The sequence below is a fragment of the Pogoniulus pusillus genome, chromosome 24 (genome assembly GCF_015220805.1).
Source record: "Pogoniulus pusillus isolate bPogPus1 chromosome 24, bPogPus1.pri, whole genome shotgun sequence".
Taxonomy (NCBI): Eukaryota; Metazoa; Chordata; class Aves; order Piciformes; family Lybiidae; genus Pogoniulus; species Pogoniulus pusillus.
The window spans coordinates 9449963-9477119 of NC_087287.1; the positions used below are offsets into that span (position 1 = coordinate 9449963).

General features: G+C 60.2%; 3 protein-coding genes across 6 annotated transcripts; 2 read left to right on the plus strand and 1 right to left on the minus strand.

Moving 5' to 3' along the window:
* The first annotated feature begins 639 nt into the window (after positions 1 to 639).
* MRPL16 (mitochondrial ribosomal protein L16) lies at positions 640 to 3330 on the plus strand. Its single transcript, XM_064163367.1, has 4 exons — positions 640 to 760; positions 1086 to 1151; positions 1258 to 1406; positions 2807 to 3330. Exons 1-4 carry the CDS (start codon positions 682 to 684, stop codon positions 3290 to 3292), a joined length of 780 nt encoding a protein of 259 aa, XP_064019437.1. The 5' UTR covers positions 640 to 681; the 3' UTR covers positions 3293 to 3330.
* A 1202-nt stretch (positions 3331 to 4532) lies between these two features.
* On the minus strand, positions 4533 to 15171 carry STX3 (syntaxin 3). Of its 3 annotated transcripts, none has more exons than XM_064163363.1 (11): positions 14987 to 15171; positions 12876 to 12956; positions 12661 to 12760; positions 12467 to 12541; positions 12271 to 12338; positions 11381 to 11489; positions 10233 to 10306; positions 10004 to 10138; positions 8507 to 8617; positions 5201 to 5302; positions 4533 to 4996 (listed from the first exon to the last, which is right to left on the minus strand). In XM_064163363.1, exons 1-10 carry the CDS (start codon positions 15014 to 15016, stop codon positions 5225 to 5227), a joined length of 861 nt encoding a protein of 286 aa, XP_064019433.1. In that variant the 5' UTR covers positions 15017 to 15171; the 3' UTR covers positions 4533 to 4996; positions 5201 to 5224. The 3 variants fall into 3 exon arrangements, with proteins under 3 accessions (XP_064019433.1, XP_064019432.1, XP_064019434.1); XM_064163362.1 differs by lacking the exons at positions 4533 to 4996; positions 5201 to 5302 and adding exons at positions 6222 to 6354; positions 7157 to 7272; XM_064163364.1 differs by lacking the exons at positions 4533 to 4996; positions 5201 to 5302; positions 8507 to 8617 and adding exons at positions 6222 to 6354; positions 7157 to 7272; positions 8723 to 8833.
* A 1088-nt stretch (positions 15172 to 16259) lies between these two features.
* Positions 16260 to 26256, plus strand: PATL1 (PAT1 homolog 1, processing body mRNA decay factor). 2 transcript variants are annotated; one of them, XM_064163406.1, is made up of 19 exons: positions 16260 to 16335; positions 17154 to 17265; positions 17362 to 17573; positions 17655 to 17732; positions 18780 to 18974; positions 19054 to 19155; positions 19271 to 19360; positions 19841 to 20046; positions 20123 to 20212; positions 20389 to 20566; positions 21556 to 21679; positions 21794 to 21891; positions 21995 to 22054; positions 22559 to 22707; positions 23239 to 23398; positions 23802 to 23957; positions 24060 to 24151; positions 24989 to 25138; positions 25291 to 26256. In XM_064163406.1, exons 1-19 carry the CDS (start codon positions 16321 to 16323, stop codon positions 25310 to 25312), a joined length of 2289 nt encoding a protein of 762 aa, XP_064019476.1. In that variant the 5' UTR covers positions 16260 to 16320; the 3' UTR covers positions 25313 to 26256. The 2 variants fall into 2 exon arrangements, with proteins under 2 accessions (XP_064019476.1, XP_064019477.1); XM_064163407.1 differs by having other exon boundaries at positions 17658 to 17732.
* The last annotated feature ends 901 nt before the right edge of the window (positions 26257 to 27157 follow it).

Consider the following 27157-nt stretch of genomic DNA (forward strand, 5'->3'; position numbering starts at 1 on the left):
AACAGGCTTTGAGTCAGCACCAGGGAGTGAGCGAGCAGAACATCAGTGGTGACAGGGCAGCAAGGGCACCTCCAACCCTGGGGGCAGTTTGGAGATGCTCACTCCAAGAAGGACATTGAGGAGCTGGAGCAGGGCCAGAGAAGGGCAACAAAGCTGGAGAAGGGTCTGGAGAACAGGAATGGTGAGGAGCAGCTGAGGGAGCTGGGGGTGTTGAGGCTGGAGAAGAGGAGGCTGAGGGGAGAGCTTCTGGCTCTCTGCAGCTGCCTGCAAGGAGGCTGGAGCCAGGTGAGGGTTAGGCTCTTCCCAAGTGCCAGGACAAGAGGAAATGGCCTCAGGATGCCCAAGGGAAGGTTTATATTGGACATGAAGAACAATTTGTTGCCCCTGAGGGTTTTCAATGCCTGTCCCCAGCTGCTCAGGGCAGCGGTGCAGTCCCCACGGCTGGAGATGCTTCCGAGCAGTGGAGCTGCGGTGCCGAGAGCCATGGTTCGGCGGTGCCCTGGCAGCGCTGGGTGCAGGGTTGGACTCCACAGTGTTAAAAGGTCTTTCCCAACGCCCGCCCGCGTCCGCGGCGCCGCCCGCACGGAACCAAAGGCTCTGTCCGCGTTTCTCGGGGGAGCCGCAGGCAGAGGCTGCATTACCGGCAGTGTCCCGCAGGGGGCAGCGGTGCCGCCGGACGCCATGGCGGCGCCAGGCCTGTCGGTGCTGCGATGCTGCCGCTTGCGCCCGGTCCTGGCTGCAGCACGCCCGCGGGGCCCCGGTAAGGCTTCCGAGGGGCCGCCGGCACCGCCGGCTGCGCAGGGCGGTTGGCGAAGGGCGCAGCCGCTCGGCTGGGTTGCGGCGGGGGCGAGCCGGGGTCAGAGGGGCAGGGAGGCTCCGGTGTCGGTAGTCCCAGGCCGCTACTGCGGTAACCGGGGGGAGCTGGGGTCCGCGGCTCCCGTGTCGGCGGCGGTGGCTGGGTGTGGAGGGCGCTGTGGTCTGGAAGAGACTTTGGGAGCCAGGAGAAGTCCCCCGCGGGTCCCTTCACACCCTGCCGGAGCCGCTGGCTGCATTCCCGCTGTGACCTCCCCGCTCTGTCCCCGCAGGTCCCGGCGGCGTCGCCGTGCCCCGGGCGGGGCTGAAGAAGTACGTGGTGCCCCCGGATTACAGCGGTAAGGGGGGAGGCAGGGGGCACCCCGCGGGGCAGTGCCCGCCGCGTTCCCGCGGCGCTGCGCTGCGCTGGGCTCCCTGACCCGCAGCGCCCTGTGCTCCCGGCAGGAATCGTCATCCCGGAGAAGCCGAAGCTGAAATTCATGGATAAGGTCCCACAGGTGCCCAAGGTCAAGCGGGAGCCACGGAATCTACGGGACATCCGCGGCCCGTCCCGGGTGGCCACCGACTTCACGGAAGGGCAGTACGGGATCCTGGTGAGCGAGGACGGGGCCCTGCGCCCCCCAGCCGCGGCTGCCGCGGGGGGAAGCCTGCAGGGGCTGGGGGCTGCGCTGGGGAGGAGGCGAAGGGCCTGGGGGAGTGGGGATCCGCGGGGTGGAGACTTCCATCTGGTGCTGGACCCTCCTGTGGAAGGGGAAACTCCGAGTAAAGCAGTGAGTATCACAGTATCACCAGGGTTGGAAGAGACCTCACAGAGCATCAAGTCCAACCCTTTACCACAGAGCTCAAGGCTAGACCATGGCACCAAGTGCCACGTCCAGTCCTGCCTTGAACAGCCCCAGGGACGGCGACTCCACCACCTCCCCGGGCAGCCCATTCCAGTGTCCAATGACTCTCTCAGTGAGGAACTTTCTCCTCACCTCCAGCCTAAATTTCCCCTGGCGCAGCTTGAGGCTGTGTCCTCTCGTTCTGGTGCTGGCCACCTGAGAGAAGAGAGCAACCTCCTCCTGGCTACAACCACTCCTCAGGTAGTTGTAGACAGCAATAAGGTCACCCCTGAGCCTCCTCGAGGCTAAGAAGTGGAGGGGACCAAGGCCAAACTGGCTCCAAGAAGTTGGACAGGCTGAGCCATCACTATCAGGAAGGACCTGGATCAGCAAGAGTGTGGCCAGCGGGAGCAGGGCAGGGATCCTACCCCTGGACTGGGTGCTAGTGAGGACACAGCTCAAATCCTGGGGTCAGTTTTGGGCTATTCACTCCAAGAAGGACATTGAGGGGCTGGAGCAGGGCCAGAGAAGGGCAAGAAAGCTGGGGAAGGGTCTGGAGAACAGGAATGGTGAGGAGCAGCTGGGGGTGCTGAGGCTGGAGGAAAGGAGGCTGAGGGGAGAGCTTCTGGCTCTCTGCAGCTGCCTGCAAGGAGGCTGGAGCCAGGTGGAGATTTGGCCCTGCTGCCAAGGAGCAAGTGATGGGACAGGAGGTAAACAGTGTCAAGTTGCCCCAGGAGAGGTTTAGGCTGGACATGAGAGACAGTTTCTTGCCCATGAGGATTGTCAAGCCCTGTCCCAGGCTGCCCAGGGCTGTGGTAGAGTCTCCATCCCTGGTTTCTGAGCTGTGGTGCTGAGGGCCATGGTTTGGTGGTGCCCTGGCAGTGCTGGGTGAACGGTTGGACTCCACGATCTTGAAACTCTCTTCCAACCCAAACAATTCCATGATGGATTGAGCTCCCCCTGTCAGAAAGTGCCTGCCAGGCGCCAGCCATGAGCTAAGACATTTAAACCCCAACTCAAATTGCAAAGGCAGCTTGGAGACCTCCTCGGCCAGGCTTTTCCCCCCCTGTCCCCAAACCCACCCGAAGGGCAGGGGGACAGTGGCAGGATAGGGGGCCCCTGTGTCCCCTGTGCCCGCTCTGAGGTGCCTCATCCTTCCTCCTGCGCAGGCGCTGGGGGGTGGCTACCTGCACTGGGGCCACTTCGAGATGATCCGCCTGACCATCGGCCGCTGCATGGACCCCAAGAACATGTTTGCCATCTGGCGTGTGCCAGCCCCCTACAAACCGCTGACCAAGAAGAGCTTAGGCCACCGCATGGGGGGCGGCAAAGGTCCCATCGACCGCTACGTGACGGCCGTCAAGAGCGGCCGCCTGGTGGTGGAGCTGGGCGGGCGCTGCGAGTTCGAGGAGGTGCAACCTTTCCTGCTGCAGGTGGCCAGGAAGCTGCCTTTCCACGCCATCCCCATCAGCCGGGCTGGCCTGCAGGAGATGAGGCGGGAGGAGGAGGAGAGGAAGCTCAACAACCAAAACCCTTGGACCTTCGAGCGTGTCGTCACCGCCAACATGCTGGGCATGCGGCGCTACCTCAGCCCCTACGACCTGCACCTGAAGGGACGTTACTGGGGCAAGTTCTTCCTCAAAGACAGGGTCTGATAGGGTCCCCACCTCCAATTAAACCTTCCCACCTGTCACCCACTGTGGTTTTTTGGAGGATGGAAACAACGGAGCCAAGTCTTTCGTGGCCGAGATGGCCAATGGGATCCTGGGGTGCGTTATGAGGAGTGTGTCCAGCAGATGGAGGGAGGTTCTCCTCCGCCTCTGCTCTGCCCTGGTGAGGCCTTATCTTGAGTATTGCCTTCAGTTTTGGGCTCCCTAGTGTAAGAGGGACAGAGATTTGCTGGAGAGTCCCAGGGAGGGCTATGAGGATGATGAGGGGACTGGAGCACATCTTGATGAGGGGACTGGAGCACTTCTTGATGAGGAGAGGCTGAGGGACCTGGGGCTGTTTAGTCTGCAGAAGAGAAGACTGAGAGGGGATTTAATCAATGTTTATCAATATCTGAGAGCTGGGGGTCAGGAGGGGTGGACAGGCTCTGCTCACTGCTCCCTGGAATAGGAGAAGGAGCAAAGGATGGAAGCTGCAGCACAGGAGGTTCCAGCTCAACACAAGGGGGAACTTCTTGGCTGGAAGGGTCCCAGAGCACTGGCACAGGCTGCCCAGAGAGGTTGTGGGGTCTCCTTCTCTGGAGCCTCCCCAGGCCTGTCTGGATGTGTTCCTCTGTGATCTGAGCTGGACTGTCTGGTCCTCCTCTGGCAGGGGAGTTGGACTTGAGGATCTGATAGATGACCCAAGACATAGAATTTTTTCCTTGTGAGGGTGACAGAGCACTGGAGCAGGCTGCCCAGGGGAGTTGTGGAGTCTTCCTCTCTGGAGATATTCAAAACCTGCCTGGATGTGTTCCTGTGTGATCTGGTATAGGTGATCCTGCTCTGGCAGGGGGGTTGGACTGGGTGATCTGCTAGATTCAGACTGCATGTGAGGAGAAAGTTCTTCACCCTGAGAGTGGTGAGAGCCTGGGATGGGTTGCCCAGGGAGGTGGTTGAGGCCCCAGCCCTGGAGGTGTTTAAGGCCAGGCTGGATGAGGCTGTGGGCATCCTGGTCTAGGGTAGGGTGTCCCTGGGCATGGCAGGAGGGTTGGAACTGCCTGATCCTTGTGGTCCCTTCCAACCCTGACTGATTCTATGACATCTTTTGGTCCCTTCCAACCCCTAACATCCTGTGATCCCGTGGGCTAGCAACATCCCAGAGGTGATGGACACAGCAGGGCTTGGCTTCTGCTGTGAAGCTGACCCCAAAACCAAGGCAGTGCCCCCAGAGCAGGGTGTGGGTGATGTTTTTATTCAGGAGGAGGGCTCTGGTGTGGGCAGCTGCACATCCCAAGAGCCAACAAGATGGAGAAGTCACCGTGGAGAAGCTCTGAGCGAGGAGAGAGGCTCCAACTTCCACCCCAAGCAAGGCAGAGCCCTCACCATCACCCGCACGCTGCCCCGGGGAGGGACATGGCTCCTCTGGCTGCTCTGCCACCGAGGAAGGGGCTGATTTGTCACCACCAGCCAAAGTGGAGGATGGGGAGCAAAGATATCTGGGGGGGGGAACTTTGGGATGTTCACCTAGTGGTGGGAGGGAAGGAAAGGGGGGCAGGGCAGGTGGGCTCCTCTGCTCCTCTGGAATGTCCTCGGGGCTGCAGGGCTGAGGGCTTGGCAGGAGGGTCCCGGGGTCTCTCCCATGGCTGGAGCCGCAGGTTGGATGCAGGTGGGATCATCCAGGACGTGGGGGGCAGGAGGGGGAAAGGCCACCTGCAGCAGGGAGGAAGAGGAGGTGACAGTGAGGAAGAAGAATATAGCCCACATCACTCCCTGATGGGGCTGCTTGAGCGCACCCTGGGAAGTCCAAGGAGGGGGTGAATCCCGCTGAACCCCACCGAGGCCCAAACCTGTTCCTTAGGCATGGGCTGTGGCCAGGGACCCCAGCTGGCATCCCCCCACCACGCACCCACTCACCTGGAGGGCAGCTGGTGGAGGATCTCAGGCGAAGATGCTCCCGATGCTGGAAGCCAAGATGATGGCAAGGATGATGCAGCACAGCATGATCATGATCTTCTTCTGCACGGGGAGAGAGGGGGCTGTGACATGTGGGTGGCATGGGGCTGGGGAGCTGGGACAAGGGACAGGGGTTTGGGAACAAGGAGCAGAGGATGAGGAGGCAGGTGTGAGCTGGTCCTTCACCTGAGACAGTTCCCAAGGCTATGACTTACCTAGAACCACTGAGGAAGGAAGTCTGGCTCAGCATGGCAGAGCCTGTGGGCCCTTAGGGTGTGCCCAGCCCCACGCTGCCCTGTCACATCTCAAAGGGTGTCACTGCAGCACCTCCAAACTGGGGGCCAGTCCCAGGCTCTGGGTTCTGAGCCAAAGCCACCATTGTTGGCCATCACAAGCTGGGTTGGAGCTGTGCTCATCTCCTGCCTTGTGTTTCTGGAGGTGCCACTTGTCCCCTCAGCAGCCCAATGTCACACTGAGCACACAGGGAAGGTGTCAGTGGGGGCTTTTATTGTAACAGAGCTTTTCAATGACCACTGTGTCCTTTTTGATCACCACATCCTCACAACCCAGCTCCCTGTGGCACTGGGGCAGTCAGCATCTGGGGACAAGCCAGTACCAGCCATCAAAGCCAAGAGCAGATAAGGTCCTTGGGAGCTCAGCCTGCTCAGCACAGAGGACAGCAAAGCATGGACAGACCTACTGGCAGCTGCTGGTACCACCAAACTTCCTGTCTTGGCCATATCCCCATTCCTTGTCCTCCCAGGATGTCCATGCAGATTAGTCTGACACTCATCTCCTCTTGTCCCCTTGGCAAGAGTTGGGGGACAAGAAGCTGGTTTTTCAGCAAAGATAGTCACAGAGCAGTCAAATCTTGTCCCCTCCCTGCAGGGGACACAAGGCACTGGCAAGGACAGTGGGATCCACAGGGAATGGTCCAGTGGAGGGGGATGCTCCAACGTCAGGGTCCCAAGGTGGAGGGAGAGGCAGTGAGCTGGGGGAGCTGGCACATGAGGGCAGCAGGTCCAGGAGGAGCAGGGAGAGCAGGGAGAGGAGCAGGTTGTGATGCTGGGAAGGGTCCTCCTGGGAGGTATTGGCACTGGGATGGTTGGACACGTCTGGAGGAGGGAAAGGGGAGATGTCAGCTGGAGAGGCTTGGCAGGGGAGGGGCTGAGGGAATGCAGGAGGGAACTGGGAATGCAAGGAACAATGTGGGGAATGTGGAGCCAAGCATGGAGCTGAAATCCAGAGCCCTGAGCCGCACAGGCCCCCAAGCACCACAGGTAGAACCAGTCCAAGCACTCTACCAAGGCTGGTGCTAAGCCATGGCCCTCAGCACCACACCTCTGCCTCTTTGAAACACCTCCAGGGATGGGGATTCAACCACCTCCCTGGGCAGCCTGTGCCAGTCTTTGAGAACCCTTTCAGTGAAGAAGTTTCTGCTGATATCCAACCTAGACCTCCTGTGGGGCAGTCTGAGGCCCTTTCCTCTTGTCCTGGCACTTGTTCCTGGGGTAGAAGATCCCAACCTCCACTTGCTCCAACTTGCTTGCAAGGAGCCAGAAGCTCTCCCCTCAGCTTCCTTCAGGCTCAGCCACCCCAGGTCTCTCAGCTGCTCCTCACCATTCCTGTTCTCCAGACACTTCCCCAGCTTGGTTGCCTTTCTTTGGACCCCTCTCCAGCCCCTCGATGTCCTTCTTGACCCCAGGATTTGATGTGTGGCCTCACCAGTGCTGAGCACCACAGACCCTGAGCACCATGAAGCCTCTCACACCAGGACCCCCAGCCCCAAAAGCAGCAGCAGAAACTAAACCACCACAGAGCCAGACCTCAGCATGGGGACACAGAGCAGCCTCATCGTGCCAGCCTACTGCCCCCAAGCCCTCTGTATCCCTGTGCTGAGGGTCCCCAAACACTTACAGACCACAGACCCCCAATCTTTGGGGCTATTTCTTGTTTAGCCCCACGGACAGTCCGATGATGAGGGCAACTGTCCCCAGCAAGATCACCACAACTGCTGCCAAAATCAGCATCTTCTGGAGGGGGCAAGAGTGGAGATGGGGCTGGTGACACCTGCCCCATGGTTTGGGGACACACACACATGTGGAGAGCAGAAGTGAGCACAGAGGAGCCCAGAAAAGCCAGAGACACTGCAGACCCAGGGACAGGGCGTGAAGGACTGAGCCCTCCCTCACCAGCTCATCACTCCTGAGGGGGTTTCAAGGTTGGGGTTGGTGGTGAGGGGGCAGAGAAGGACAGAGATGCCAACCTCCATGGAGGTCAGAAGAGAGGAGCAGGCACTGGCTGGGATGGTTGGGGGTGAGTGGTGGCCAATGGGAGTTGTTGGTATCATCTAGAGGGTAGCTACAGGATACAAGGGATGGCTGTGGGACACAACAGGTGGCTTGAAGATGCAAGGAGTGGCTATAGGACACAACAGGTGGCTGAGGGACAGAATGTGGTTGAGAGACAAGAGGTGGCAGGGGGGCAGAAATGGCTGGGGGCACAAATTGTTCTCAGGGCCACTGGAGGGTTTAGGGAGATGCTGGGGGACAGCAGGGGGGTAGGCTTGGGGACACAAGAGGTGGCTGGGGGACAGAAGAAGTGGTAGGAAGACACAAAGAGGGGCTGGAGGATATGAAGGGTAGCTGGGGGACAGAGGAGGTGGTTGGGGGACATGAGGAGTAGCTGGGGGATGTGAAGGGTAGCTGGGGTACAGAAGTGTTTGGAAGAGATGAGTGCCTGGGGGACACAAGGAGTTTTCAGGGCCTCTGGAGGTTATGGGAGATGCTGAGGGACAGAAGAGGACATTGAGTGACATGTGGTGGCTGAGGGACACAAGAAGTGGCTGGGGACACAGAGGGAGGGACAAGAGGTGTCTGGGGGACAGAAGTGGGTGGGGACGTTTTTAAGGCCACTGGAGGGTATGAGGAGATGCTGGGGGACAGAGTGGGACACTGGGGGCCAGCTGGGGGATGTGAGGCAGCTGGGGAACACGGAGAGGCTGGGGGTACAGGGACTTTTCAGGACCTCTGGAGGTTATGGAGAGCTGCTGAGGGACAAAAGAGGGCAGTGAGTGACACAGGGTGGCTGGGGGACAGAAGTGGGTGGGGACACAAAGGGGCATCAGGTCTACTGGAGGCTATGAGGAAGACCCCGGGAGATGTGGCAGCACACTGAGGGACAGAGAGGGCCAAGGGGGATGCCTTAGGGACGCTGGGGTTGTGGAGGTGACACGGTGGGGACACTGCAGCCGTTGGTCCAGCTCACCCTCCTGGCCTCACTTTGGTACTTCACAGCCTTTTTGGTGTCAGCCACTGCCCGCTCCACAAAGCCGACGGACTGGTCCATGTTGTTCTCGATGCGGTCGATCATGGTTCCCTGCGGGCGTGGGGTGGGGACGGCGGGGGGACAGGCAGAGAAAGAAGAGGGACAGACGCACGCTGAGGGCACCCAAGGGTGGCGGCACTCAGCCCCCCCACCCACCTTGCGTGCCTGGCCCTGGTACTGGAGAGCCTTTTTGGTCTGCTGGTGGCCCTGCTCGACGTGCTCGGCCGCCTGCGTGACGTGCTGCTCCACGTTATCCAGCAGCTCGCCCTGGGGGGGACAGCAGAGGGGACACGCTCAGCGGGGACACCGCCGTCTGGTGCCACGGGTGGCGGTGGCACAGCCCCACGGCAGGCGGCGCAGCCCCGCGGCGCAGGTACTCACCCGTCCCCAGTGGGCACAGTGGCTCCTCGCATGGCATGGGGGGGGACAAAAAGGGGCTGAGAAAGTGGTCAGGGCCAGCACGATGCCGGGGACACACACACACCTCTGTCCATCCCTGTGTCCCCATGGAGCTCTGGGCAGCCCTGGGTGACAGTGCCTGTGCAGCTTCGGGCACAGGTTCCTGTTTGTCCCCATGCACAGATCTCTGCTGTCCTCACGCACATGTCCCTCCTGTCCCCATGCACAGGTCCCCTTTTGTCCCTATGCACAGGTTCCTGCTGTCACCATGCAGAGCTCCCTACTGTCTGAGCACAGGTTCCTTCTGTCCCCATGCAGAGCTCCCTACTGTCCCCATGCACAGGTTCCTTCTGTCCCCATGCAGAGCTCCCTACTGTCCCCATGCAGAGCTCCCTACTGTCCCCATGCACAGGTTCCTGCTGTCCCCATGCAGAGCTCCCTACTGTCCCCATGCACAGGTTCCTGCTGTCCCCATGCAGAGCTCCCTACTGTCCCCATGCACAGGTTCCTGCTGTCCCCATGCAGAGCTCCCTACTGTCCCCATGCACAAGTTCCTGCTGTCCCCATGCAGAGCTCCTTGCTGTCACTGAGCACAGGTTCCTTCTGTCCCCATGCACAGGTTCCTGCTGTCACCATGCAGAGCTCCCTACTGTCTGAGCACAGGTTCCTGCTGTCCCCATGCAGAGCTCCCTACTGTCCGCATGCACAAGATCCTGCTGTCACCATGCAGAGCTCCCTGCTGTCACCATACAGAGGTTCCTGGCTGTCCACATCCAGCTCATATCCAGGTCCCCACTTGTCCCCACGCACAGGCCCCTGCTGTCACTGTGCAGAGATCCCTTCGTGTCGCCATCCCCAGGTCCCTGCTTGCCGTCTCCACACACAGGTTCCTTCTCGTCCCTGCGCACAGGTCCCCCACTCATTTCATGCCCAAGTCCCTGCCTGTCCCCACTCACAGATCTCTGCTGTCACTGTTTGGAATTCCCTGGTTGTCCTCATTCAGCCCATCCCCAGGTCCCTGCTGTCCCCACACCATACCTGGTTCTCCACCAGCATGGCAATGTCCACAAACATGTCATGGAGCTCCTTGATGCTGCTCTCCAGCCGCACGATGTCCTTGTGCCGCCCCTCGATCTCGCTCAGCGCCTGCTTCGAGATCTGCGAGTCCATGATCTGCAACGGGCAGCAGCACAGCGTTGGTGCCCTCATCCAGGGGAGGTCCTGCTCCCCGTGTCTCTGCTGGTGTCCCCTCCAGACCACTGCTCACCCCCGAGGTGAAGATGGAGGGGTTCCCGCTTTCCAGCATCTCTTCCAGCTCCTCGTCTGTCGTGTTCTTGCCGGCTGCGGGCAGGTGGGGTGAGGGTGAGACAAGGGTGGGATAGCAGTGGGATAGCAGGGGGTCAGGAGTGGGACAGGGGTAGGGATAGGGGTGGGGGCAGGAGTGGGACAGGGGTAGGGATAGGGGTGGAGATAGAGGTGGGGACAGGAAGGGACACAGTGGTAGTGAGGTGGGACAGGGTAGGACACAGGTGGGGACAGTGGTGGGATAGATGTGGGACAGGGTAGGACAGTGTGAGGACAGGGTAGGACACAGGTGGGGACAGTGGTGGGATAGATGTGGGACAGGGTAGGACAGTGTGAGGACAGGATAGGACACAGGTGGGGACAGTGGTGGGATAGATGTGGGACAGGGTAGGACAGTGTGAGGACAGGGTAGGACACAGGTGGGGACAGTGGTGGGATAGATGTGGGACAGGGTAGGACAGTGTGAGGACAGGATAGGACACAGGTGGGGACAGTGGTGGGATAGATGTGGGACAGGATAGGACACAGGTGGGGACAGTGGTGGGATAGGTGTGGGACAGGGTAGGACAGTGTGAGGACAGGGTAGGACACAGGTGGGGACAGTGGTGGGATAGGTGTGGGACAGGGTAGGACAGTGTGAGGACAGGGTAGGACACAGGTGGGGACAGTGGTGGGATAGGTGTGGGATAGGGTAGGACAGTGTGAGCACAGGGGTAGCACAGAATGGGATAGGAGTAGGACAAGGGTGGGATTGGGTGGGGCCAAGGGTGGGGCCCGGTCCCACCTACTCCAGCGGAGGGGGTGGGGTCTATGTGATCCAGCCCCACTCACTGAACCAAAGAGGCGGGGCCATTTGACCGAGTGGGCGGGGTTTGTGCAATCTGGCCCCGCCTACTTCACGGAGGAAGGGAGGCTTTACTCCCTAACCCCACCCACTTCACGCGAGGGGGGGTGTGGCCATGCCTTTAGCCCCACCTACTTTGCCCAAAGGGGCGGGGTTTCTGCTGCCTGGCCCATAGGGTGTGGTTGATATATGCAGGCCCCGCCCAGTTGTGCGAGGGGCGGGGCCCGTGCGGGGGGCGGGGCCCGTGCGGGGGGCGGGGCACGCACTGATCTCGAGCTGCCGCTGGATCCGCCCCTTGCTGCGCTCGCGGAAGTCCACCTGCGCCTCGTTGTACTTGGTCATCACATCCACGAACTTGCGGGACAGGACCGAGTGCTGGGGACAAGGACACGCGGCTGGGGACACGCCACGGGCCTGGCACCTTCCCAGCGAACAGGGAGCAGGACCCAGGCATGGCGGTGAGGACAGGGGACAGCCCAGGCGTGGCATGACCCAGCCCTGGGGCACCAGACCCAGTGCTGGGGATGGGGATGGGGATGTGGGGCACCCCAGGCATGGCCCAGCCCTGGGGCATCAGACCCAGTGCTGGGGATGGGGATGGGGATGTGGGGCACCCCAGGCATGGCCCAGCCCTGGGGCATCAGACCCAGTGCTGGGGATGGGGATGGGGATGTGGGGCACCCCAGGCATGGCCCAGCCCTGGGGCACCAGACCCAGTGCTGGGGATGGGGATGGGGATGTGGGACACCCCAGGCATGACATGTGCCAGAGGACAGGAGCTAGGACAGGGGATGTGACACTGAGGACACCCCAGACATGGCACATTCCTGCCCAAGAGACAAGATGGGGTGCTGGGGACAAGACTGGTGACACTCTGGGCCAGGAGGTAGGACAGGATGAGGTGCTGGAGCTGGGGGTCAGATGATGGCATGTTCTGTGGGGAACAGGCCAGAGTGTTGGGGACAGAGCAGAGGGACATGAAGCCAGGGAGCACCCAGGCGTGGTGTGTCTGGGACATGAGGGTGCTGCTAGGGATGGAGCTGGGATACCTAGAGACATCCAGGACATGCCCCATCACCAGCCTGTGGAGGATGGGGTGGGGGCAGGGTGGAGCCTGGGGATGCTGGCTGGGGACATCCTGGGGGCCACAGCTCACCTGGGACTTGCGTATCCGGAGGTCGGCAGAGGACCTGTCCTCATCCTGCTCAATGTTTCTCTCCATGCCTGGTGAGATCCAAACCCCAGTCCATCAGGGACCTTCCTCCGTGTCCCCAGCACAGCCTGCCCTCCCCGTGAGGACGAGGGGGACGTGGGGGGCCGGGTGACAGTGCAGGGGACACACAGCCACTCACTCTTCAGCTTGTTGCGGACGCTGTTGGCCATTTTCTTGATGTCTGTCGTCAGCTGCTCCAGGTCATCTTTGGTCTCTGCGAGGTGACAGCACAGGAGATGGGGAAGCCACCAGGGGAATGTCCCCTGGAGATAGGTGACCTCTGTGGGGGGGGGTGGGGGGTGAGGGAGGGGACAGCACTGCCCCCACACGCACTCTGCTCGGGGATGGGAGCCGAGAGGATGACACTGTAGAGCTTCTTGGCCTCCTCCACGTTCTCCGAGATCTTGTCGATGTTCTGCCGGGTCTCCTCGATCTGCACACGCCAAGGAGGGCGTTGGGGAGCACAGGTGGGGGGGGCAGGGGCAGGACGAGGTGTGGGGGGCAGGGGAGGAGGGTTCAGGGCAGTCCCACATCTGCCCCCACCTCACCTCTGAGAAGAACTCATCCATGAACGCTGTGTTGTCCACAGCGATCTCCAGCTCCTCGGTGTCATCGTCTGCATCCTGTTTCTGTGGGAGTGTTTGGAGGTGACACCCCCACCCCTGCCTGCGCCTAGGCTGACAGCCACAGAGCCCCCTCCCCACCGAGTCAGAGCCCCCCTCTGGGGCTACCAGCTGGCCCAGCTCTGCGGGGTCAGGGGGGACGAGGCACAAGCAAGCCATGGGGACATGGTGGCCCACGTGGGGGACGAACAGACATCTGCAGCAGAGTCGGGGGGGGTGAGGGTGGTGGCCAAGCTCATGTCACATCTGGCTGGGGAATTAAGGGATTGCTGGGCTTGGCTGGAGGGAGGGGATGGGGACAGGGATGGGACAGGGTTTTATGGCCCCAACCTTTGTCCCGTGGCAGCTCCAAGCAGCACCGGGGCTCAGCTGGGGGCCCAAGGGTGGCTGTCATCCATCACGGTGACATCACACCTGCCCTCCCCCCTGCAAGCACCACCCACCTCCATCCCACCTTGGGGTGCCAAAAAGCCAACTCCTCCACCTCCCCTCACTCCATTCAGCACCACAGTGGGGTTCCCAATGCCTGCCCAGGGTGGCAAGGAGGGTTGGCAAGGAGGGGTGAAGTGGGGACAGACCCCAGCACCACAGTGAGGTTCCCAATGCCTGCCCAGGGTGGCAAGGAGGGTTGGCAAGGAGGGGTGAGGTGGGGACAGACCCCAGCTCCACAGTAGGGTTCCCAATGCCTGCCCAGGGTGGCAAGGAGGGTTGGCAAGGAGGGGTGAGGTGGGGACAGACCCCAGCACCACAGTGGGGTTCCCAATGCCTGCCCGAGGTGGCAAGTGGGGATGAGATGGGGACAGACCCCAGCAGAGGACCCTCGACATCCCCCCCCCCCCCTCCCTTTGCCTTTGGCCTCCTCCTTCCAGAGTAAAAATAAAATTAATCCCTTTGCTCCCCCCGGGGCTTTTATCTGATGACTTCGTAATCCTCACTAAATCCCTGCCAAGCCTCCCTGCCGCGGCTGCCTGCCCCACGCTGGGGCCCTGGCACGGCTTGGGGGCCAGCTGGGACACCACCACCCCCAAATGTCCAAAAGGAAGCTGGCAGTGAGGCAGGGATGTCCCCGGGAAGCAGGGGACAGTGGGGCCCCACGGCAGGGTGAGCATGGGAGGAGGAAGCGGAGGTGGTGGCAGCAAGAAGTGGGGTGCAGGATGGGGTGCTGGCCACCATGGGCACTCCATAACAGGTCCAGGACCCCCCTCCCATCAAGGGGAGGGACACTTCTCCCTGTCCCACAGTGTGAGTGGAGGCTGGTGTGTCCCCACTGCACCCCACAGCACCCTCTTTGAGGTGATCCTCTTGTCACTCCAAAATACCCACCCCCAAGCCCCCAGAGTTTGACACCCCTCACAGTCCCCTTCCCCTGACACCCCCAGTGCTGGGGGGGTGCTGGCTCACAGACCTTGGCCCTACCCCCATTGTGTCCCCTGGGTTGGGGTGTCAGTGATGCACATCCCCATGATGTCCCCATCCACTGTAGACCTGGGGCTTGGGGCTACCCACCCCCATAACCCCAATCACAGAGTGGGAGTCTTAGGGTCCCCCACCCCCATGATTCCCACATTAACCACGGGGTGAAGTCTCAGGGACTCTCAGCCTATGACCCACTCACCACTGGCATCCCAGTGACATCCATCCCCATAATGCCCCCCACCCACCATGAACTTGAATTTTGGGGTCGCCTGTCCCCGTGACCCCATCCCCATCCACCATGAGGTGGTGTCTCAGGACCCCTCATCTCCATAAATCCACCATGGATGGGGGGACTTGGTGACATCCATCCCCATGATGTCCCCACCCACCACAGACCTGGCTCTTGAAGCCATCCATCCCCATGTGCCCCCCCCATCAGCCATGGGATGGGGTCTCAGGGTCCTCCATCCCCTATGAAGTGGGGTCTTAAGGACCCTGTCACCCTGCTTCCCCAGACCCAGGCTCTCAGTTCCCCTTGGGTGACCCCCCCCCACTCCAGGAGTTGTCCCCACGGGTTGGGGCTGGAGGCGGGGGGGTGGGGTGGGGAGGTTATCTCTCACCGCTTTGAGCTGCTCCAGCCGGTCCTTCATGGTGCCCCCAGGGGCTGGGGGGAGGTCCCCCCGTCCTTGCCCACCTCAGCGCCTGGTCCTCTCTGGCCAAGCCCGGGCTTCCTACATCCAGGCGAGGCGGCGGGTGGCCCCGTCCCCCCTGTCCCCGAGCCCAAGGCTGTTGTCCCTCCGCTAATCCCCAGTGACAGGCACAAGGAAGGCAGGAAGGCGCCGAGGGGAGGGACGAGGTGGAGCCACCCTTCACCTGGGGACACCCTGGGGACACCAGTTTGGTTGAAAGAGACCCGGTGTGGGTGACTCCGGCCACCCCCCGTGAGGGGATAGTGAGGTTGGGGAGTGGATGTGGCGTGGCCCCGGCTTGGAGGCTCGATGAGGAAGCTGGTGCCCACGCGGGACACGCGGTGACGACGACGTGTCCTTCTCTGTCACGAGTGGTTGCAACAGGGACACGGATGGGGACATGGCTGGGGAGAGGGGGCACGGGGGAGGGGCTACAGCTAGGGGACACGGCTGGGGTAGGGGACATGGAAGGGGGGTTACAGCTGAGGGACATAGCTGGGGTAGGGGACACGGAAGGGGGAAGACATATGAGGAGAGGGGACACAGAGGGGACACAGCTTCTGGAATACAGCTGGAAAGAGGAAACATGCAAGGGAGGACACAGCTGGAGACAGGAGACACAGCTGGGGGTAGGGGATGTGGAAGGGTAGTTGCAGCTAGGGGTAGGGGACGTAGAAGGGGGGGCACAGGTGAGGACAGGGCACACAGCTGGGGGACGCAGACTGGGAGACGGAACGCGGCTGGCGACAAGGAAGACGGCTAGAGGGACACATTCAAGGCACATGGCTGGGGATAGGAGTCACAGGGGACACAGCTGGCCCCACGGGTCACAGCCGGGGGGACATGGCCATGGCTGTGGGTGGAAACTGGGCATAGGGAACAACACTGGGGACATGTTTATGCAGAGCGGACACAAGGCGGGGGCACGGGCTACAGTTGGGGGACATGGCTGAGGAGGACACGGACGGAGATGGGGACGCGGCTGGGGAACACGTCCGCGGGGAACGGGCGAAAAAGTGTCGCTGGCCCTTTAAGCGCATCCTGGGGCGGAGCCTCTACGCGAACCCTGGGGGCGTGGCTTCCCACAAAACCACGCCCCCCGCCGAATCCACGCCCCCTTCAGTTGGCGCTTGCGCCGCTCGCGGAAGGGGCGTGCGTGATGACGTCATGTGCGTGCGCCCGCGGTTCCGCATGCGCGGTTGGGCCCGGGGCCGGAGCGGGCGGCGCGGGGCCTACGGGCGGTGGGCGCCGCCGCCGCCGCCGCCATGTTCCGGTACCAGGTAAGTGGGAAGGGTGGAGAGGAGATGGGGGAGGGTCTAACGGGGAAGGAGGGACACTGGCCGGGGTGGGGCGCGCCGGGACGGAAACCGGCCCGGCGCACCCACTCCCCACCCCGGCCTGGTTTCCCCCCTCCCCCGCCTGGACCGGTTGCCCCGAGGCCTGTGAAGGAACCGGGAAAGGGGTGGAGTATGGAGCTGGGGAGCTTATCATACTGCCCGTACCGGAGGGTGGGGTTGAGGGGGATCAGCGGAGAGTATAACGGGACAGGGAGGGTCACCCGCGGGATATAACGGACCAAGACGGCGTGTAGAGGGTGTCACCGGGGCGGTATAACGGGTTTCGGAGAGGACTGGAGACCCCTAACGGGCTGGAAGGGGGTCACCGAGGAGGTACAACGGGGTGAGGATTGGAGCGGGGAGGTCACCGAGAAGGTGTAAGGGGCTGGGAGGGGGTCACTGGGGAGATGTAAGAGGCTGAGAGGAGTTGTCGGGGGGGGCACTGGGACTGTGTAACGAGGGGGAGTCAGGAGCCTGAGGGTCTCCGGGGAGCTGTAACAGGCTGTATAGTGCAGAGGTGGGGGTCAGTGGGGGGGGCTAACCGGCTGGAGGTGGGGGGTCACTGGGAAGGTGTAACAGACTGGGCAGCACGGCGCGGGGGGGGCACTTCAGGAGTTTAATGGGCTGGGAAATGAGTCGGCTGGGAGGTGTAGCAGACTGGAGGGCAGGTAGAGGGGCCCTCGTGGAGGGAGCAGGGACTGTGGGGTGCATCTAGGGGTGAGAAGCCAGTGCTGACCGCACCCATCCTCTCTCTTCCCCAGTCCCTGGAGGACTGCCCTCTGGATGAGGATGAAGATGCCTTCCAGGGCCTGGGGGAGGAAGATGAAGATATTGACCAATTCAACGATGACACATTTGGAGCTGGGGCTGTCGGTGAGTGCTGTGAGGCTGCCCTAGAAAACCACCCCTCACCTCCCTGGGGCTGTGCCTCAGCACCCCGTTGATGCCCTCACTGTGGGTCCTTCGCAGACGATGACTGGCAGGAGGCACACGAGCGACTGGCAGAGCTGGAAGACAAACCAGTGGCCAACAGGGAGCAGGATGGACCCAGTGGGGAGGATTCAGACTTGCTGGGTGAGCCTGAGGACACCTTGGCTGAACGCCTAACCAGGCTGGTCATCGACAGCGAGCTGGAGGACCCTGCCATCATGCAGGCTGTGCAGACCAAGGTCCCCACACAGGTAGGAATGGGGCTGGAGAAGGTGGGACATTCGAAGTGGGGGTCTCAGCAGCACTGTGTTCATTCTGTCTCTGGGTTCCAGCAGCCTGGAGGGTTGAATTCTAGCATCTGGGACAGCTCGGCAGTCCTGCGGCGGATCCGGGGGCCTCTTCTCACTCAGGTATGGTTGAGGGGATGGTGCTGGGGTGGGGGTGATGATGGCCGTGGTGGCTTCACTGATGCCTCCCCCCAGACCTCAGCAGTTGATGTGCTGTATTGCTACAGGCTAGGCAGTGCTGGAGGTGCCACACCCAGGTCACTTTTGCCTCTGGCTGAGTCTGTGTGGCCTTAGTTGAGCTCTAGACCCTCTTAGGCATCACCCCCCTGCAGAGCTGGAGAGCCAAGTTGTGGGGTTATTGGTGGTCCCTGGGTCCCACTGATATCCTGGTGGCATCCCCATCAGGAATATTGGTGCCTCAAGGCAGAGGAATTTCATTCATTGTGATTCAGTTGAGTCAGGTTTTTAATTGCAGGCAGAGTGTGTTGGGTGACTCTGCAGGGCTGAAAGCTGAGTGTGGATCTTCCATGGTGGTTGTGACACAACCTTGTGCCAGAAAGAGGGTCTTGGGACCCACATGGATTGTGTGGAGTCAGGCCCAGAGGGTTCTCAGGAGTTCCTGGGGTTGAGGGTCCTGGGAAGTGGAATGAGTTGAGGGGGGGAAAGAAGGATGTGGCTGTTGTGTGCTGAGGCCTTCCCTGTCACAGTGACTTCTGGAGGATGTGAGGGCTGGAAGCCCTCTGCTGTGAGGCCAGGCTGGGAGAGTTGGGGTTGTTCAGCCTGGAAAAGAGGAGGCTCCAGGGAGACCTGATGGCCTTTCAGTGCTTAAAGGGGCCAGGAAGAAAGCTGGGGACAGACTTCTGAGCAGGACCTCTTGGGACAGGACAAGGGGGGAATGGTTTGGAACTAAAAAAGGGAGATTCAGAGTGGAGAGAAGGGAGAAAATGTTGAGCCTATGGGTGGTGAGAGCCTGTCCCAGGTTGCCCAGAGAAGTGGGAGCTGCCCCATCTCTGGAACCACTACAGGTCAGGTTGTTTGGGGCTCTGAGCAACCTGCTCCCGTTGGGGATGTCCCTGCTGACTGCAGGGGGGTCGGACTAGATGACCTTCAAAGGTCTTTTCAACCCAAAGCAGGCCATGATTTTATGTTCTTCTCCTGTTCTGCTGGCAGGAGATGCCCTCTGTGTCTGTGCTGGACTATGCCCTGCCTCAGAGACCCCCTCAAACTCGAGAGGAGGAGCGGGACCCCTCGGAGCGGGCACTGCCCCGCCGCTCGTCGTCCCCTGTCATCGGGAGCCCCCCAGTCCGGGCTGTTCCCATTGGCACCCCTCCCAAGCAGGCTGCAGCGCCCAACTTCAACCAGCAGGTACCTTCTCGTGGCTGAGAGGGTGCAGGATGATCTCTGAGGAGATCCCAGGCTGACTGAGCTTTGTCCTTTCTCTTAGATCCTGTGTCCAAAGCCTGTCCACATCCGAGCTACGATGCCGCAGCGCTACCCTGCTCCCTATGGCGAGAGGATGTCTCCCAACCAGCTCTGCAACGTCCCGGTACCACCTCTTCCTCCTCTGCCACCCCTCTGTTTGGGTGCTGCCTTTGTGTCCCTCATCACTGGGAGTTCCTCCACCCTTCCCAACACTTCTTTCCCTCTTTTTTTCCCCCCAGAATTCCTCCCTTTTGGGCCATCCCTTCCCTCACAGTGTCTCTCCCGTCCTCACCCACCTGCAGAGAGCACAGCTGCTCGGAGGAGCCCAGGTAAAGACTTTTCCATCCCCTTCTGGAGCTTTCTTGACCTCCCCACCACCACAGCCAGGATCTTCTGGTGGCCTTTTCTTAAAGGGGAGGCGAGACATTTGAGCAGGGGACATGGTTTGAAGCTATAAGAGATTCAGTCTGGAGAGAAGGGAGTGCTTTATGACACTGAGGGTGGTGAGAGCCTGGCCCAGCTTTCCCAGAGAGGTGGGAGCTGCCCTGTCCCTGGCACCACTGCAGGTCAGATTGTTTGGGGCCTTGCTCCAGAAGCAGATATCCCTGCTGACTGCAGGAGGGTTGGACTAGATGACCTTGAAAGGTCCCTTCCCACCCAAACCAGTCTGGGATTCTATGCTACTGTTTGTGTGGCTGCAGGAGCTGCCTCTGGGCCTCTTTCAGCTTAGCCCAAACCCAGCCGCCCTGCCTGGAGCCATCCTCCTGTCCCCACATGCCTGACTCCAGCTGTCCTCTCTACCTTGCCAGGCCGGCCGCATGTCCCCCAGCCAGTTTGCTCGTGTCTCTGGGCTGGTTGGGAGCCCCCTTCCCTCCGTCAATCCCAAGCTGCTGCAGGGCAGGGTTGGGCAGATGATGTCTCCTGCCAGCGGGTTTCGTGCCTTTTTTGGGGCTCCCCCAGCTCCCTCACAGCCGCAGCACCCACCGGGCCCAGCCTCCCACCTGCAGAGCCTCAGGTAGGTGCAGTCCTTCTCTTTGGCCACTGTCCCGTGCTCTGGAGCCACCTCCTGAGAATTCCCAACTCTTCTCCAGGCCCCAACCCCAGATGTTCCGGCCTGATACCACCCACCTGCACCCCCAGCACCGCCGGCTCCTGCACCAGCGGCAGCAGCAGAGCCGAAAGTGAGTGCCCTGGCCCAGGGTGGAGGAGCTGCCTGCTGTGGTGGGGGGGTGGCTTTGCATCGACTCTCTGCTGAGGAGGAGGTGGTTCTTGCTGCTGGGGATTAGCTTGTGCACTGCTCTCTGTCCCTTCCTGTAGCTCCTGTGTGCTCACAGGGTCCCTTCTTACCTCCTGCCAGCCAGCACCGGAGCCTCAACGGCTCTGTTGGGGACCGAGTGGGCCACCGGAGCAACCAGCAGGAGCGTAAAGATCCCTACGCCAACCTCATGCTGCAAAGGGAGAAGGATTGGGTGTCCAAGATCCAGATGATGCAGCTCCAGAGCACTGATCCCTACCTAGATGACTATTACTACCAGGTACCAGAGATGGGGAAGCAGCCAGGTTGCTCCTGTTCCATCTCCAGTCCCCTTGGTTGGTGGTTGGGAAGCTCCTTAACGTTCCCATGGGGAAGTGGTGTCTTTCTGGTGCTGATGTGGTGGAGGAAGCAGAAGGATGGGTAGGATGAGGAAGGGGAGATCTGCATTCTTGATCTCAGATGAGGTATTCAGGAGTGAGGGGATGCTGGTAGCATGGATTTGGAGGGTCAGGATAATAAGCTGGGTTTGAGGTGGTACAGGGCAACTTCATGTGAAGGGAGTCTGTGGAGGTCTTCAAGCTGTGTAGGATGGATTTGAGAGATTGAAGGGGATTTGTAGGGTGGGTTTCTGGTCCTGGAGTGTGGTTGGTGCAGCCACAAGCATGGGGCAGGGCAGGGAGAACGGTCACCAGCAGGTGACACGAGCTAGAGCGGTCCTGTCCCCTCTGTGGTGGGCTAAGAGGGATAAGAGCTCTCTGCGGAGCTGTCTGAGCTTTGGTGGGAGCTCAGCTGTAGTTCCTCTGCTCTGGGGCTGGCAGGAGGCATGGGTGGGTTTGGGAGCTGTGGGCGAGTTGGTCTCCCAGTAAAGAGGAGGAACTGGTGTGGTCTCAGCCGGGATGTGAGTCAGCATTGCTCTGCTGTCACGAAAGAGCCAAACGTTGGCCGGGGCGGGAGGCCCCAGGCGTGGTGCTGACAGAGGAAGATGGGCCAGCTGAGTGTGCTGGGAAGGACTGGGAGCTGGGGAGAGTAGGTTTGGCATTGTTTGTGTTGAGAAAGAGAGGCCTGGGGAGGAACCTTGACCTCTGCAGTCTCGAGAGGTGGAGAAGAGGGCACAGTAGTCCTGGGCTTCGGACGCTGGTGGTGATGTCTGGAAGAGCACTAAGGGTTGGGTAAGAACTGGAGCAGAGGCTGGGGAGAGAGGGATGTGTTGCATCAATCCTTTCCAAGTGATTTTGAGGGGTCTCAACCTCTCCCCTTTCCCCACCTCAGAATTACTTCCAGAAGCTGGAGAAGTTGGCAGCAGCAGAGGAAGTCCACGGGGATGGTCCCAAGAAGGAACGCACTAAACTCATCACACCTCAGGTGGCAAAGCTGGAGCACACCTACAAGCCAGGTAAAAACTCCCCACTCGACCTGTGGGTGAAGGGGGACTGCTTTTGGGCTGCAAATGAAGCAGGACGAGGTGGGGTTTGACTCCCTTTGCTTCCCTTCTCCCTCCTTCCTGCAGTGCAGTTCGAGGGCTCGCTGGGGAAGCTCACAGTCTCCAGCGTCAACAACCCTCGCAAGATGATCGACGCGGTGGTGACCTCTCGCAGCGAGGACGATGTGAGTTTTGCCCCTCCACCCTCTCCCAGCACGGCAGCTGGTGCTCAAGTCGGTGTAGAAGCCACCTGCTGTCGTCCCCTGACTCCTTGTCCTCCCCTGGCAGGAGACGAAGGAGAAGCAGGTTCGAGACAAGAGGCGCCAGACCCTTGTCACGATCGAGAAGGTGAGTTTGAGGAGGCTCACCGTGACCCTCAAGAGGTTTGTGGTGAGGTATAAAGGGTTGACAAAAGGGCCAGGGAGACCACAGCACAGCCCTGAGCTTTGGACATAAAGCTGGGGACAAGCCACCACTCAGCAGTGGCTGAGATCCTGCTTTGCAGGAGATGAGGAGCCCTGAAGAAGAGGAGCTTGTGCTGAGGACCAGACATGCTTTCACCCTTCCCCAAGAGCAGCCTGGACAGGCTTTGCAGGGCCCATTCTTGACTCAGAGCTGAGAGCTTGGATCTCTGCAGCCAGCACATGAGGGGATGGATGCTTGCAGGCTGCAATCTCGCCTCAGTCTCGAACCCAAAGGAAGCTCTGAAGTGGTCTGGGCCAGGATGTGTGGCTCCTTTCACAGCAAAGTACACAGGAGAGCCCTGGCTGGAGCTGGATCTCCACAGAGCCAGGCTGGTGGATCCCATGGCAAGATCCCTGTGCCCTGCTGTGATCAAAGCTTCTCCTGCAGACCTACAGCCTCCTCCTGGATGTGGAGGACTACGAGAGACGCTACCTCCTGAGCCTGGAAGGCGAGCGGCCGGCCCTGATGGGTGAGAGGAAGCAGAAGATCTGTGACATGTATGACAACCTGAGGGGGAAGGCACCTGGGCAGGACAGGTGAGTGACTCAGACAGGCCCTCAGCACTTGGAGCTCCTTGAGAATAGCTTCCCAAGGACCTGTTTCCCAAGGAAAAGGCAGGCTTGAGGGTTCCAGGGATGCGTTTGGGAACTGAGGGCTGAAGTAATCTTCGTTTTGACCTCTTTCTGGCCATTTCCCCACTGTGACTGTTGATTGGGTTATGGGCCCAGAACTTCCATCCCTGCAGCTAGGGTTGCTGTCCATGTGCTTCTTGGGTGCCTCTGCCCTGAACTCTCCACCCATGCATCTCTGAGTGCCTCTTTTTAACTGCATCACTTCTCACCTGCCCTGGAACCTCTTGACCTGGCCTGCAAATGGCCAAAAGAAGGACACAGGAACTTAGTGGCTCCTCCTTTGCTGCTCTGTGAGGAACCAGACTTTGTCCTCTTGCCCATGCCAGAGACTAGAGTTGGGGGTGTCCTTCCTGTGTTGCTTTTCCCTCCTCAGGGACGTTCTTTTGGGGGACAGGGGATTACCCACAGCTCCCATTTCTCTCCCCTCCTCTGCAGGCCAAGTGATGACCACTTCATGCAGATCATGTGCATCCGCAAAGGGAAGCGCCTGGTGGCCCGGATCCTCCCCTTCTTGTCACCTGAACAAGCAGCTGATGTCCTCATGGCAACAGCCAGGAACTTGCCCTTCCTCATCAAGAAGGATGCTCAGGATGAGGTGAGATTCCAGGAACTGGGAAAAGGATTGCCCCTCGTTCTGGGATGGGGTTTAGAGGTGACTCTTCTCCATGCAAATGGCATGGTGGTTTCTTCTGGGAGGTTGCAGGAAGCCTGAGCTCCTGGCAGAGCTCATCTTGAGTGCCTGCTGGTTGGTCTCAGCACATCCCAGCTTCAGGAAGGAAACTGGGAGGATTCCTGGTAAATGTGGCCTTTGCTTCACCAGCCCAGCTCTTGTCTGAGTGCTCCTCCAAAGGGCTGCATTTCAGACTCCTCAGGTGCCAACTGGAAGCTTCCTCTGCCTCCAGCAGAGGCCAAAATCTTCTTCAGCCAGCCCCAGGGAAACTCAGAGCCCTGCATGTCACCATGTCCCTGCTGTCACTGTCCCTCTGCTGGCTCCCTAGGTGCTGCCCTGCCTGCTGAGGCCATTTTCACACGTTCTCTACCACCTCCCCTTGGGAACTGTCACCAGCCTTGTGCAGCAGCTAACGAACCTACCTCAGAGCGCGACCGCGTCGGCGCCCACCAACCTGCACCTCACTGCTGTGCTCCAAAACAAGGTGCTCTCTTCCCTCATCTTCCTCAGCCCCCTTTCTCCCCCCTCTTCCCTTTCTTTTCCTCCTCTTCCTGTTTTCCTGATGTCCCTCCTTCTGTCCCCACAGTTCGGTCTGTCCCTGCTGTACTTGGTCCTGAGCCGTGGGGAGGAGCTGCAGAGCTCAGATGCGAACACAGAGCTGATGCAGGACAACCAGTGGTGAGTAGGTTGTCCTTGGGTGGGGAGAAGGTGGTGATGGGGCTGGACACTCTGTTGTATAGGCTCTGAAGAGCTTGAAAGGTGATTGAATTGTGAGGTCAGTAGCAGCACTGGAAATGGCCACAGTGGTGAAGAGAAGAATCATGAATCACAGAATGATTTGGGTTGGAAGAGACTTTTCCAGATGATGGAGTCCAGCCCTTGCCCCCCTGCACTGCCAGGGCAAGACCAGACCATGGCCCTCAGCACCACAGCTCAGAAACCCCTCCAGGGATGGGCACTCCACCACTGCCCTTGACAACCCTCAAGGCCAACACATTGTTCCACGTGTCCAACCTAAACCTCTCCTGGGGCACCATTTCAGGCTGTCTCCTGTCACTTGTTCCTTGGCAGCAGAGCCCAACCCCCACATGGCTCCAGCCTTCTTGCAGGGAGTTGCAGAGAGCCAGAAGGTTTCCCCTCAGCCTCTTTTTCTCCAGGCTAAACAACTCCAGGTCCCTCAGCTGCTCCTCATGAGACCCTTCCCCAGCTTTGTTGCCCTTCTCTGGACCTGCTTCAACCCTTGAATGTCCCTCTTGGACTGAGGGGCCCAAAACTGAAGCCAGGATTCCATGTGTGGCCTCAGAAGTGCCCAGTCCAGGAGGGACAATCCCTGCCCTGCTGCTGCTGGCTACGCTCTTGCTAATCCAGGCCAGGCTGCTGGTGGCCTTCTTGGCCACTTGAGCACAGTCCTTGGTTCCAGTGAGATGTCCATACCCCAGAGCACCCTGAAGGAACGTGGTGAGCACCAAAAGCCTCACCACCTCTCACTCCTCCCTTCTTCCTCCTCTCTGGCAGGACTGAGCTGATGCTGATGGCAACCCGGGAGCTGCTGCGGATCCCTCAGGCTGCCCTGGCCAAGCCTGTGTCCACCCCTTCCAACCTGATCTCCCTCTTCTCTCGCTACGTTGACCAGCAGAAGCTGAACCTGCTGGAGACAAAATTGCAGTGAGTGGCAGCCACCTTCTTCCTCAGGGGACAGGAAAAAAGGGGGTTGGTGGGGAAGCCAGTAGTGTTGGTGGGGGGCAACTGTGGGGCAGAAGATGAACCCCACAGCTCCTCTGACTGCTCCCCACCGTTTGGTTGTTCCCTGGTACCAGCTTAGTGCACGGGATCCGGTAGATCTCCTCGGCACGGAGTGATCCAGAGGATGGATGGGACGGATGGAGGGCAGGCGGATTCCCCACCCCCCCACCTCACCCTGACACCCAGCTCGGTGCCCCCTACCCCAAAATCCTATCTCAGGGTGGGCTGGGGGAGGGGAGTGTGTGTGTGTGTGTTTTGGCTGCTCCCCCCAACAACATGCTGCCTCTCCCTGCTCTGCCCCCCCCCTTCCCTTCTTTCCTCTCTTTCCCACCCAAAAGAAGGCTGCTCCTCCCCACACACGCACACTACGGGCAAAGAGGGGGGTGGGGCTGGGAGAAGCTCCCCCTGGCTTTGTTTGTGGGGCAGCAGGGTACCCCTACCACCCCCTGCTGAGCACTGAGGCTTGGTTCCTGTCATGCCCATGCCTCCACCCCGGCTGCGTGAACGCTGGTGCACACTTTTTTTGCACACTTGCCTTGGTCTTCCCCAAAAATCAGCTCCTTCCCTCACTCCAGGGTCAGGCCCAGCAGCTCCTGGTGAGGAGAGGAAGTGGAAGGGAGGGGGCGCTGTAATTGTGCTCTCCCCACACCCCTTTTTCTTCTCCTTAATCCAGGTGGGTTCTGCTGTTCTGCTCCTGGGGACTAAGGAGGGAGGAGGAGGGGGGGAGGGTTTGATTTTACTTCTTGCTTTTAAAAAAAGAGAAAACAAAAGAGATTTGCACATTGTAGGTATTTTACACCCAGTAACTTCTCCCTGCCATTAACTGACCTCCCCTCCCGGCTTGCCCTCTGCCCTCCCTCCCTCTGACTGATCAAGTGGAAAGTTCATTTATTTTATTTTATTTTCCTTTGTGCTTTTTTTTGTTTTGTTTGTTTCTTCCCTTCCCTCCTCTCAATTTTTGGTTCTGGTTAATGAGAATAAAGTTTCTAAATTTACATTTTTATAGGGTATTGTAAATAAAGAGGAATTGTATACTGCCACCAGCCTGGCCTCTGCTTCCCTGGGGTGAGGAGAGCACAGGGGCCAGCCCTGCCTTCTATCCCCAGGAACCTTCAGCTGTCACCTGCAAGGACTTTTTTTCCTCCACTTACAGAACTCTTTTTGCCTGCACAGTCCTTCTGCACACCTCCAGCTCTGACCCACTCTCTTGAGCCCTGGAACCTCACTCCCCCTGAGGGCTTCCCCTTATCCTCATGGGGATCACAGTATCACCCAGGTTGGAAGAGACCTCACAGATCATCAAGTCCAGCTCTTTACCACAGAGCTCAAGGCTAGACCATGGCACCAAGTGCCATGTCCAATCCTGCCTTGAACAGCCCCAGGGACGGCGACTCCACCACCTCCCCGGGCAGCCCATTCCAGTAGCCAATGACTCTCTCAGTGAAGAACTTCCTCCTCACCTCCAGCCTAAATTTCCCCTGGCGCAGCCTGAGGCTGTGTCCTCTTGTTCTGGTGCTGGCCACCTGAGAGAAGAGAGATCTCCATCTCTGGGCTACACTCGACTTCAGGCACCTTCCCTTGCAACGCCTCGGGGCTTCTGCTCTTGCTTCTTTCACCTCTAGGACCCATCCCACCTCTGAAGCCCCCTGCCCAGCGCTAGGACTCTACCCTAAAACTCCCCTTCCCTGCCCCCGGGCTTCCTCCCCACCCCTAGACCCTCGTCCTAGACCCCCCTCCCGGTCTCCCTCTTGCGCCGACAAAACCGATCCCAACCCCGGGGCCTACCCTCGTAGGGTTCATGGTGCCCCCTCCCGGGGCTAGGCCTTCTGGCGGGTCGGTTTTAAGGAGCAGGCGCCTCGGTGTGGGATGGGTTGGCGGAGGGGAGGGCAGCAGCCGTGCGCCCCCCGGGAAGCGCTCCCCCAGACCGGGGGCGACTGCTGG

What these genes read in the sequence shown, in the direction of transcription:
- MRPL16 (XM_064163367.1), top strand. Translation starts at nt 682, where the DNA reads ATGGCGGCGCCAGGCCTGTCGGTGCTGCGATGCTGCCGCTTGCGCCCG. An exon ending in AGCACGCCCGCGGGGCCCCG is followed by an intron (nt 761 to 1,085) that starts GTAAGGCTTCCG and finishes CTGTCCCCGCAG; the next exon opens with GTCCCGGCGGCGTCGCCGTG. An exon ending in GGTGCCCCCGGATTACAGCG is followed by an intron (nt 1,152 to 1,257) that starts GTAAGGGGGGAG and finishes TGCTCCCGGCAG; the next exon opens with GAATCGTCATCCCGGAGAAG.
- STX3 (XM_064163362.1), bottom strand. Translation starts at nt 15,016, where the DNA reads ATGAAGGACCGGCTGGAGCAGCTCAAAGCG. An exon ending in CCTCCATCTTCACCTCGGGG is followed by an intron (nt 10,139 to 10,232) that starts GTGAGCAGTGGT and finishes TGCCCGTTGCAG; the next exon opens with ATCATGGACTCGCAGATCTC. An exon ending in CCATGCTGGTGGAGAACCAG is followed by an intron (nt 8,618 to 10,003) that starts GTATGGTGTGGG and finishes CCACGCCCGCAG; the next exon opens with GGAACCATGATCGACCGCAT.
- PATL1 (XM_064163406.1), top strand. An exon ending in TCCCACCTGCAGAGCCTCAG is followed by an intron (nt 20,047 to 20,122) that starts GTAGGTGCAGTC and finishes ACTCTTCTCCAG; the next exon opens with GCCCCAACCCCAGATGTTCC. An exon ending in CTGCTGTGCTCCAAAACAAG is followed by an intron (nt 23,958 to 24,059) that starts GTGCTCTCTTCC and finishes CTGTCCCCACAG; the next exon opens with TTCGGTCTGTCCCTGCTGTA.